The 12589-nt window shown below is 40.4% G+C and overlaps 1 protein-coding gene across 1 annotated transcript in view; it reads right to left on the bottom strand.

The window, feature by feature from the left end:
- PPM1H (protein phosphatase, Mg2+/Mn2+ dependent 1H) overlaps positions 1–11703 on the bottom strand; it is a 71761-nt gene extending 60058 nt beyond the window's left edge. Inside the window, exons 1-3 of the mRNA XM_008926569.3 lie at positions 11699–11703; positions 11278–11446; positions 4858–5202 (exon numbers count right to left, since the gene is read on the bottom strand). Coding sequence (XP_008924817.1) covers positions 4858–5202; positions 11278–11446; positions 11699–11703 — 519 coding nt within the window. The remainder of the gene's footprint in view (positions 1–4857; positions 5203–11277; positions 11447–11698) is intronic.
- Positions 11704–12589: the final 886 nt, after the last annotated feature.

The following is a 12589-nucleotide window of genomic DNA, read 5'->3' as shown; positions in this document are numbered from 1 at the left end:
GGACCTTGAAAACAGACCTAGGTGCATTCATATTGCAGTACCGTCATTGCAGCAAGTTAGTATACTGCAACAACTAAAATAACTGATTTTCACTGAATCACAGAATTATTAGGGTTTGGAAGGGGCCTCTGGATATCATCTAGTCCAACCTTCCTTCCAAGGCAGGGTCACCTAGAGCAGGTTACACAGAAATGCACCCAGGATGGTTTTGAATGTCTCCAGAGAAGGAGACTCCACAACCTCCTTGGGCAGCCTGTTCCAGTGCTCTAACACTATCAATGTAAAGAAGTTCTTCTTCATGTTGAGGTGAAACTTCTTGAGTTTTAGTTTATGGCCATTGCTTCTCATCTTGTCACTGGGCACCACAGAAAAGACACCACTCTTGGGACCTTGAGATATTTATATGCATTAATGAGATCTCCTCTGTCTTCCTTAGACTAAACAGGCCCAGCTCCCATAGTTTTTCCTCATAAGAGACATGCTCCAGTCCCTCAGTCATCTTTGTGGTCCTCCACTGGAGGAGGACTATTCCTCCACTACTCTCACCAGTAGTTCCTTGTCTTTCCTGTACTGAGGAGCCCAGAATTGGTCATAGCACTCCAGATGTGGCCTCATTAGGGCTGAGTAAGGGGGAAGGATCACCTCCCTCACCCTGCTGACCTCACTCTTTCCATGCTCTTTTCATCTATAAGTATCCTCCGAGCAGAGCCCTTTCATCCAGGATCTCAATCTTGCTATAACAGAAAGTAGCTTTTCTCCCTGTATACACAGTATCACATACCTGCCTTTCTTTTATTTTTTTTAATAATTTCAGAAGACAGAAACACAAAATTAACTCCTTAGTCTGCTTTACCTCTATCAAAAAGGCATCAGATGCCTGTAATTCTGTTTAAACCCTCCTCACTTCTATTGGCTATATAAGGAGGTGAAGCTTTTCAAAAAGAAAACTGTACAACACAGGCTGCTGTCTCAAGACTTTTCAATTAATTAAAATGGCACCAATCTAGCAAAAGCATCTGTCTAGATTTCATCTAAGTCAAAAAAAAAAGTAAAGAAAAAAATCATGATGCAATGTATGCAAATGTATGCCTTCCAATAAACCATACAGACTAGTTCTGTGCTATTTTTTTTCCATCTAAAATTAAATGGGGTTCAGAGCGGAATAGGTGCTCTCTCCTCTTAATCTTTCTTTAAAATACATATAACACCACACACAGGTATACAAGGTTAAAGTACTATAGTTGGTGCTTCTAACCAATACAGAACACCACTCGGAAGCATCCCTCTTGGCTCTTTTGAACTGAATCTATAAATGCACATCTTAAAACTCGAGAGACGAAAATTAGAGGACTTGACTTATGGCACCTTCAGAACTTGAGCTTCTTTGTTTCCTTTTAACTGGAACAACTGAGATACTGACAACTGAGCATTTACTGGTTTTTAAACAGAACAGTAAATTATCTGAAAGCACAGCATAAATTCACTAATCCCAGTTACAACACAGATAACACCATTTAGAAGTACTTCAAAATGGGGACAGCTTAATTGTTAAATGTTTAGGGCAATGACTCGGTCTGTATCAACTTTCCACAGTGTTTTACTGCATGTAGCTGTCAGACAAGAACTGTCCAAAGAAACCCACACCAAATAAAGAAACAAATAATTTTTTCAAGTCTTTTAAAGCCACGAATTGCATTTTGAGACTTGAGGCAAAAACAGGGAGAGCTTAACTAGAATTCAAGAGGAAGTTGGGGAAAAAAAATAATGGTATGCTAAAATCTCCCAGGAAAAGGGAACAACACCATCCTTAGATAAACCTGTCAGGTTGCACTGTTTAAAAAAAAAAAGTATCTGTATCTACTCATCATTTTCACCAGCTTCATAGGACTCCTTTGCAGCAATGGGTGTTTCAGGAAACACCACCAAGAAGTTTGCCTTGGTCCAGGAAACATGAGCTTTCAGCAAGTAAATGATACACTCTGCTGGCACAAAACCCTCGTTCATTATGCACATCTCAAGTGCATTGACCCAACTCAACGACATCAATGACGTTCCAGTACAAAACAGGGCCGATTAAACAATATGCTGTCAAAGAGGCCCAAAATCTTCATGAAAAGACTACCAGGAGTATAAGCTAGCAGGAAGTTAGACAGAGGAAGATCAATCTTTGCAAGTACAGATGCGACACAGGAGTGTTGATCTTATGAACTGCTCCCTTACACAGGGAAATACTCTTTTGCCTAAACCAATTACAAGTGCAAGTCTTCCCCAAGAGCTTAAAGTAGGTGTAATTATCTATTGCTTTTCTTAGTCTGACCATTTTTATAAGATTTCCTTTTAAAGTAAAACTTAATGCTGAAATTATATTGCATTGTGGTAGGCACCGAGTCATTTGTGTATCAAAGACAGATGAACTTCAGCCCTCTAATAAAGAGTAAGTGGGAATTAAAGGTGTTGGGTCTGTGGCATATGAACAAAGACACAGGAAGGAAAATATTCTGTTTAGAAACAGGAAGAACAGATTACTATAACCTATACAAGGAATACCTAGATACCATAAGTGTAGTGAGTTATCCAGGGCTTCTGCATTTGTCATACTCTATCCACAAAAGCCCTCCCAAGCAGTCAGGTGCCTGAACATGAGCTGAGATGGTCTTCTGCGTGAACACGTACCGGAGATGTGAACACAAAATAATGCAGAGCAGTAACAACCCTGCTCAGTCAGACACATTCAGGAAAGCAGCAATGGGTAACCCACACGCTGCTTTCATAAAAAAGGTAGAGCGCTTGAAACAGCCCTTCTACACCCTCTTACCTTCACTGCCCAGTCCCATGAAACTCCATTTCTCATCTCTCCTACACTTGCAGACAGGAGAAAATCATGTCATGCTCTCAGAGCCTGGCAGTCGTCTGGCCTGAAAATTACGCCAACTGAAGCATGAAATTGGTGTCCCTCTCTTAAGCATGCTCTGAACCCATCAGGGCGCAGTGGATGGACACGGTCATCTTCTCCCTCCTTTCTCAACAAAGAAGGATTGAGCAATCGAGTCCTCCCTCTCTGAAAAGGCATGCTAAACTGACAGGAGATTTTCACGTGTCCTCCTCTTTCTTTTCATTTAGCAGAAACTGCGCCCACTAGCCGTAGGACATAAATCTGCTCGCATACCCCACACTGAACAATGACCAAACCATGGCTGCGAGTCCTGCTCCTGGACAAACCCAGTTACAAGTCCAAACCCAGATGATGGGTCTGTTTGCCTGCACTTTCTTGGGAAGAAAGAACAATCCAGCGAGATAATTGTTATTCAGAATTCGAAGTGAAGTACTACTTGTAGCAACAACTCTAGTCTGTAATTACATGTACTGAGCAAAATTCCTATACATCAGGAAAAACTGTGATTGAATACTTCTTTTCAGACAACAAATAAAACCTCTGGGAAACACTGATTGGTTCAAAAATCTTCTTTTCAAATAAGGAGCTTTTCTGAAAACTGCGGTAACAAAATTTTGAAAAAAGAACAAGATCACATCTCCCAAGACCTGATCCACATGTACTCACTGGTGGGCCAAACCTCTGATATGCCTGGCAATAACAATTTTTAATAACGTGGAAAACTGAAGAGGGAAGATGTGGAGCAGCTACATCAATTACAGAATAGAAAAAACAGCTTCCACAGGGAAAGAGATGGATATTCAGTTTCCACAGCCTCATGATTTCCTCACAGTTGTTCATGCTGTACATAAGTGGGTGGTAGAAATGTACTTCATGCCCCACTCACCCACACCCAACCTGCCTCAGTGAAGAGCTACACACACTGTACAGGCACTGCTGTGCTTCATGAGACAGTCCAACACTAACATGAACTACAGGTCATTGGACCAAGGAGGCTGCCCCTTATCCATGTCCCTGATGTGACCATTTATGTCCCATTTATGTTTTGGGCAACAATTGCCAAGAGTCTTTGCTACTGCTTGGGCAACAAGGCTTTGTAAAGTGCATACCCATATACTCAGCCTGATAATAGCAGCCAATGCTGAAATCTGCTACTGCAAGGCAATGCTAATCTTTATGTTAAGAAAGGAGGGGGAGAATAAAAAAGAGAAAAGAAGAGCATCATGCTTCTAAAAGTCAACTGATGCCTTAGAATTTTTAAGATTTTTAGCCTTTTGTAGATTTTAATGTAGCTGTAGTTTTCTTTCACTTTCAACCGTTACTTTCTCACAGTTTGTGTGGCACAATCCTGCAGCTTCGGTTTAAACGTCTTTCAACCGTCTTTTCAAAGTAATAGATTTTTTTGCAAGGATATTCCATTGGGATGTGCACCTGGACCAGAATAACAAGAGATATGGTAGATAAAACAAGATAGAAAGCTCAAGACACTTGGAGGGACTCCAGTGGCGCAGTTCTGAGGGTGGTACCCTGGCAAAAGGGCTCTTAGGATTGGATGTCCCCATTAGATATGATACTTAGTAAGGGATATAAAAGTGTAAGAATTCTGTATGTGGGCATGCACCTTTGTACTCCGTGAGCTAGAAGGCCTTCATTAAAAGAGCTGCTCTATATCTTATCTATACTAAATTTGCCTGGTGAGTTTTTTCTCCCGATTTTAGGCAACACAAGTAATCCATAAACATTGCTGTAGTGCTACCTGGGACTTCAGGTGCAATTTCTGCCTCACAGGGATGCACCTGGTAAGGTTGAGGCTCTTAGATAGTTCTGTCCACGCTCAGATAGTGTTAAAGTAGCGAAAGGGGAAAAAAAAATGAAAGAAAACCCCTCTAAATCTTCATCTTCTCCAGGTCATGTAACTCATAAATGTAAGCAACAAGGACTTCAGAGCCCTGAGATGTACATACCATTTCCTTGAATGCACTTTCTATGGCCCCAATAACCAGGCACTCGTGTGGGATCTTCTTCTCAGTGAAGAAGCGTGTTGGAGGGGTGCTGGGCGAGCCTGGGGCCCCCACACCACCACGCAGGGAGGCCGCCCGTGTCAGCGTCCTACTGTTGGTGGCTGGGTTATCAGGCTCCTCTCCTAGGCAGGTGGGTGGGAGCACAGCTGTGTTCCTCAGGATGTCTACAATCTCCTGCAGCTGCTCCAGGATATGGTGCTGTAGGAGTTTGGAAGCAACCACAGCTGCCCCTGACCCAGCGTGTCCATCAAACAGAGACCAGTAGTACAGATTGATCCCATCTGAGTCCTGGAGAAGCAGGAGGGGAAGAAAAGGAAGGAAGAGATAGTCACTGTTACACAGCTGTGAGTGAGTAAAGTTCAAGCATATTCTTAACCAGTGCATCAACAGCATACTCATCTACACAGCAGAGGAGGAATTCCTCCAGGAGAAGGAATTCAGCAATCTATTGTGCACTCTTAATTTCATTACTGAAATGCTAAGATAAGGGAGTATTGTCCTAAAGTACTGGATTACTTACCATACTAAGGATCATACAGGATACATACTAGAATGTTGGAAAAACCAACACATGTACCCATTTCCGAATGCAGCTCCTTAGCCAGACCCACCCACTTACCCAGCCTGGTAAATTCACCAAAAAACCTGTTGAGATCCTTCCCCCCTGAAGGCAGGACTGGCACCTGTACTAGTTTGCTCTGGGCTCAGAATCCCTCTGAGTTCACACGACAGTTGGCTGTAAAATTCTGCCTAAGTAATTTTTAACGGTTAACAGGATTAGCAACTAAAAAACCTGCTTGTATAAATAGATTGCTATTCATGCAAAATATAAAGTATTTTGCCAACAGAAACAAGTATCTGAAAATGAAAATATTTCAGCTGAAAACTGAGACTATTTATTCAAAATGGCAACACTGTGCCTCCTGGGATCTGTAGATCAAACTACTTCTGCTCCCGTTCTTCTCATAAGGTTTGGCTCCCTGGCCAAAATCCATGTCATGATGCACCATGGATAATGCTTCCACAGTTTAAATCCTCATGTCAATTAAAGCTGCTATACTTCTTTGGAAATGTGTTACCTTTGGGGTAAAAAAACCAAAGGCATTACACCTCTGATTGAGATGAAAATATTTTACTTTTCACGTAAAGGAAGATGATGTTTTGTCATTATTCTCCCCCCTGCCCCCAAACTGTAACAGAAACTTACAATTAAGAACAAGTGCACACATACACACACCCTGCCCCCATTTTCTTAAGTTCTCCAAAGCAATCTACATAACTGGGAAGTCTGTATTATAAGCAGTCAGGGGAGATGATTACCATAACACTGCTCTCATACAGACATTCTGTGTGAGATGCTCTAGGGCCATAACTTCAGCTGTGATCTGCAGGCATTATTGTAATCTAAATATGAGTCTTCAAAAACTTCTATGTATTCTTACAAAGCTTCATTTACTTTTGAACTAGCAAAGAGGAAAACCACCAGTAACCTATTAGCAGTCTAAAAAAGGAAAAAAAAAATCAAACTCTTTTCCCCCCACCCTGAGAATAAAAACAACTCCGCAAAACCATACCAATTCAATGGGAATTAAATATATAGTGCCATTAAAGCAGTGATTCAGAGAATGAACAAAGGCCAGCAATCCCAGCACACAGATGAGACAAAATGCACAAAAAGGTCCTTGCTTTTCCTTGCACAGCTATAGCCACCAAGCATTACCTATTTCAGTGTGCATATGCATGGTTGTCCTCTCTTACATTTAAAAGCTTGAACTTCTTCCCCAAAAGAATTGACATTCTGCAAACTCAGAGAACAAGACATCTATTTTTACTAGTACTGGCAGTGTTCTGTCAAAAGTAGTCTTTCAAAGACCAATCTCCATTTGTTCTTTTAACTGGACAGTGTCCTCAAACAGGAGTGTGATCAGTCACCACAATGATTTATTTTAGATTTTCATTCAAAAGATTCTAATTTAACAGCAAGCTGAATAGCTACCAGAAACATGAAGAGAACACAGATCCTTCACTGCACTGACCTTACAATTCATCTCCAGAATGTACCAGGAAATTTAATAAGCATCAGGCTCCCCAACTGCTGACCTAGCTTTCAGGAAGGCTCAGCAGTCTCCTGGGTTTTGAAATTGTAAAATGCAATTAAGACATGCAAAGTTTTGGGTCAAGCAACAGATGAGAAATCATAAAAGAAAATGCATATATTTACACACATAATTGGAGCTCAATTATAGGAAGAAAACCTTAGCAATACATAGTAGTCAATTTGGGATGAGCTTTTCAGGTAAGCTAGACAGTAGTCCTACATTGCAAACCATCAGATTTTTGTTATGAAGCTAATTCCAAATAGACAAATAAAATCATGTTGCCACTAAAGGTTTATTCTGAAAACTATAACCTACTCTGTTCCAGATATGAACTACACGTACAAAATGCATTAAAGGACATCCTTAGCTGTCATAAAATCTGAAGTGGGCCAGCAACTGCCACCCCAATCCTCAGAGAAAAGCCTCCTCGTGTTACTGATTATATGTTCAGCTGCCTATGGTAGGCTACCAGCCCTGTGTCACACAAAACAAATACACTGTACCATCTTTGTGCAAAAAACCTGCAGAATTAGTAATCATGTATCCTCGCATTACAATGACAATTAATAATGCATCACATTAAGTCCTGCAGCCTGTCACTATGACAATATCCTGGCACAGGATTCCCATTTCACTTGCTGATGGTTTTTCAGTATTCATCATTGAGGTATTCCATAGTTAAAGGCATTTAAAAATAGTACCAGTGAAAAAGCTGTGCAATTTAACATGAATGCCCTTGAATGGGGACAGATAGCGAACATGATTAATCAAGCAGTAGTGGAGTGGGGTGGGTGGAAGGGGAGAGAATTAACTTAGTGTTGAATTTGCAGTCTTTCCTTTCACTGTTCTGCTCAGTTTATTACCTTCTCTTTCAAAAACAAAAACATGTTTATGCTATTTAACAGGCTTCCTTGGATTTGTGAGTGTGTCAGGGCTCCATCTCCACATTTCTGGCCTGCCACCTCCTCCTTCCCACTCATAGAAGCTCTGCAGAGTCCACCCACAGAGTCAAGGCCGTGATAGCGGCACCCAGCTTGAGTGTACAACACGTGGATCTCTGACTCCCTTGTGCTGCCTTGCCAAAGTGCTGGGCTGGATCGATGGGGTTAACATTAAACAACAATAATCACACAATCCCAAATGCAGCTGTCATTTAAGTTTGACAAACTTCCCAAAAAGTAGGATAAAACAAAGATGACATGGCCTTCTCCACAACAGTTCTGTGGAAAAAAAAAGAAAAATCTGAGGATGATGAAAAGGACTCTCTTAAGTGAAGAGTCCATTAAGTTACAGTGCCTATTTCCCATATGCTCCACACTTTAAAAAAGTAAACAAGAATAGAAGAAATCTTTTCTTGCAATAAAGTGCTTCCCTTATTCCTTTCTCTTCAGTAATTCTGTAAGGTGCTCCACCTCACAGACAATTTCAGACTGTGTTTTACGGTGGGATTTTCCTCTAAGGCATTTACAGTATTCAGCCTCTGGTTTTCTTACTAAATACTTAATGGGACAATATTCTATCGTTCACTGTAGAGTCTCAAGCTGGTATTTCTACATCCTATTCATTCAGATTATGAATCATATAACACCAAACTCATACACTCCTTAAAAGATATTTGCTAACAACGCTATGAGAGGGCAAAACACAATATTATACCTCACAGTATAAAGATATGAAAACAAAAATATGACACATTATAAAAATGTGCGGGTTTTTTCCTTTTTAGATATATTCAACCAACAAAAGATGTAGCAATGAAAAAATCCTACTAATTGCTAATGTAAGACTGCCCTCTAGGAGAAAACTTTCTCAAGAAATATGCTGTCTGTTTTGGGAAAATATATTACAGATTTAAATTCATAAGCTGTGGTCTAATAACATGGTAGAACAGGTTTTATACAGCTCAATAATGAGTGCTACAGCACTCATTCCAGTGCCACATAGACTACGGAAGTAAATCTATAGATAAGAACATATAAAGAACAATATAACAAGGAACTAGAAAACAGTATACTATATTATATGAATCAGCTGGCTCCTGACTTTAGACTTTATGCTAAGTTCTGATCAAAATATGTCAGAAATAGAATCAAGAATGGAAGATCTGAAATAAATATATCTCTTTCAATAAATTTGAAAGGGAGTGACTGTTTATTCCAACATCAAGATGAAAGATACAAAATCAAAGTAGGAAATACACTAGTGAAGAGAGGAAGAAAAATCAGTAAATTTCATTAGATACTTCTCATAAACACTGGGTTACTAGATATTTAATGAGGTTGACATTAAATTTCAAATGGATAAAAAGAACAGCTTTCAAAAACATTCAGTTTATTGACCCCATCATTACAATACCATAAAAGCATGACAACTGTAACAATGGATCTTAACAAGGCTTGTTAAGATGCCTTTCCAATAATGAAACAGTTTTAGATCCCTGTATTTTTAATGCAATCTAGACTTATTAACTATGTGATGTTTGTAAAAAAGTTCCTTCTGAGGAAGATGACTGATCATGCAGTGTGTGGCTTTTGCTCCTGAGAATCTTTTGATACTGGAAGTTAATTGGGCTTTGTGAAATAATGCTACAAAGCTTTTTATGTCCAATGCATGCCCCCCCAAATATGAAAACACAGCCAAATTCAGCACAACATACACACACAGGTACATTCACCCACACCCTAGATGCAGAGGCCCCGACCAGGTGTCTCACATGGTGGGTCTAGAACTTAAATGTGGTGTGAGACCAACACTAGTATCTCTGCACAGCATCAAGATGTGTCTATCCAGGCCTGTGTGTGCATAGGGGTCTTTGCAGTGTGCCTGTGTGCATGGCACAGCAATTTCCTTTGTGTCAAACAAACCCATCACCTGGACCAAGGACACTGTTTCTTATCTTGCTGTGTTTTATGTACACGAACAAGTACTGTGGCCAAATGCTTGCTTCATTAAACAACATTAATGCATACAGAAGTTAAATACACTTCTGGAACCAAGTATATGCATGAGCCAACTGCAGACAGTTGCATGAACTTACTAGGAAAGACTTTTTAAAACAGATTATTAAAACAAATTCTGTTTTGCTTTGCATGACTGTACGTAGAACTCATAGTCCCAGCAAGTTCCAGGCACAACTCTTTATTCAGGAGTGTGCAAATATATACTTGAAAATAGAAATCCACACAAATGAGAAGCCATAGTCTGCAAAAATCACTGAATTTTGTGTTATGGATGACCTTACCCTACCTGCACAAACCAAAAGAATCTCCTGCTTTAGAAGTTCATAAAATTAAAGAAGGCAGGTATCTGTCTGACACTGGGTGAAGATGTGGTTTAATCTACAGTGGCTTAGATATAACACATTTTAAAACAGTCTCTATGATTCATATAGGCCTTTATCTGAGCCCTGAGTAGCTTCAGCCCAAACAGCAGCTAATGTAGCGTCCACAGAGCTCCAGGTACTGCAAATGTGCCTACAAGACAGTGCAGAAGCTTAGAAAGAGCAGATTGAGGTTGACCTCTGGTCGTGGCACCATGAAGCATCTGTGTATATTAGAGAATCATAGAATGGTTTGGGTTGAAAGAGACCTTAAAGATTATCTAGTTCCAACCTCTCTGCCGTGGGCAGTGACGCCTTCCACTAGACTATGTTGCTCAAAGCCCCATCCAACCTGGCCAAACTTCTCTGAGTAACATGTTCCTATGCCTCACCACCCTCACAACATAGAATTGCTTCCTCATATCTAACATAAATCCTCTGTCAGTTTGAAGCCATTACCCCTTGTCCTTTCACTACAGGTCCTTGTAAAAAGCCCCTCTCCAGCTCTCTATAGAGAGAAGGCTGGAAGGCTGCTCTAAGGTGTCCCTGGAGGCTTTCCTTCCTCTCCTGGCTGAACAAACCCAGCTCTCAGCCTGTCTTCACAAGGGAGGTGCTCCAGCCCTCTGATCATCTTAAAATTTTTCAAGATTATATTTCAGAAATGAAACAAAAAGGAAAATCCAAGGAGTTGACCAATCCTTGCTCATCTTTAAACTAAACCATCTTAGATGCAAGGAGCATTTTTCAATGCAAAAACAAATCAAAAATCGAGTAGTAGAGCTAAGAAAAATATAGTGAAGTGTTCTGCATGTAAGCGGAGATAATCAATAAGAGGTAACTGAAAAGATGTGAAATATTCAGTAAACATCTTTTAGTGCCATATTGCCACATCCTTTTATATTTATTTTGTACCTCTCCACTGACAAGATACAGAAGTCTGCTTACTGAATTGTCTTTCAGCTGGAGACCTTCTCCATTGGGCAGTGATGACCTCCGTTTTGCTGAAGAGTTCTTGTTTGGTGTAGAATTACTGCCTCCAGCTTTTTTCTTGACAAAGAGGACTTCACAGCTGGCTTGATCTTCATTGTGCGTGCTCTTCCCTGCATTTATTACTCTAAGAAAAAACAAAACAAAAAAAGAAAACATTGCCCAAGTTAGCAAAGCACAGAAGCCTCCAACTGTATCTCATATGTGACTCAAGATGTATGGAACCAGAATCTAGCAATATTGCAAGTACTGACTGAATTAAAATACCTGTCTGACTTACACACATACATACATACACAAATGCATACTTGCTTGTTTGCATGCACCTACACATGACAAAACAAGCATATTCTGTAGAACTACATGAATAAGAACCAACGGCATCATGAGCATATTTTACCCTTGGGCATACCATACAGTCCTTTAAAAGGACTACTTAATGGCCAAAGTTGATAACAGTATGCCTCCCAGTTGAAATATGAGATCTGCAGTTGCTTTCCTACCTGCAAGCCTCCCTGCTATGAATAATGAAACTGTTGGCTGTCAAGTTCCAAGTCTTGCACAAACAAAATACCTGTTATAAATCTACAAAGCTGTTACCACTAAAGGCAGTCTGTTCAAACGGCATATATTAGAAATGCTATGACAGAAATAGAAAGGAAAGACTTTGCCTTATATTCCGACAGGCTAGTCAAGCTTGCTTGTACCACAGCAACACAGTGGTGTATACTAAATACACCCATCTAGTACTGCACAGCATAACCCCCTACCATGAAAAGCCCACCTCAAACCATCTGTCCCACCTGCAGCGTAGACAGCAGAAGATCTTCACTAAGAGCTGCAGACATGCAGAAACCAGCACTAAGAGCTCCGTACAAGCTTTGAACAGCCAAAAGTATCCTGAGACTTACACCACAACTTCCTTGTTTTAGTCAGGCTGAAATAACAGCTATTCCACTAACAACAGTTTAAAACCCTAATCAGAACTCTACATTATCCAAAACATCGTGGTTACTGTCATCCATCCCAGAGGAGTTTTCCACTTTCTACATGAGAATCCCCCCACAAACTGACCAGTTTTGCTTCAGTTTGACACGTGCTTTGACAGTCCTGGGTTCACTTTGGGAAAACCTGTGCAAGCTGAGACAACATCTTGTTCCAACCAAGCAAAGACACTGTCACTTTGATGTAAGCATGTCTTCTTCCAGAAACACTATCTACCCATTCCTCTCTACTACCAGTTTTGAGTCAACAAGTTGACCAATATTCA

This window comes from Manacus vitellinus, unplaced genomic scaffold (genome assembly GCF_001715985.3).
Source record: "Manacus vitellinus isolate BGI_N305 unplaced genomic scaffold, ASM171598v3 scaffold_5_pilon, whole genome shotgun sequence".
NCBI lineage: Eukaryota > Metazoa > Chordata > Aves > Passeriformes > Pipridae > Manacus > Manacus vitellinus.
Note: the sequence above shows the minus strand (reverse complement) of the source record. Positions and strands in the feature narration are given on the sequence as shown.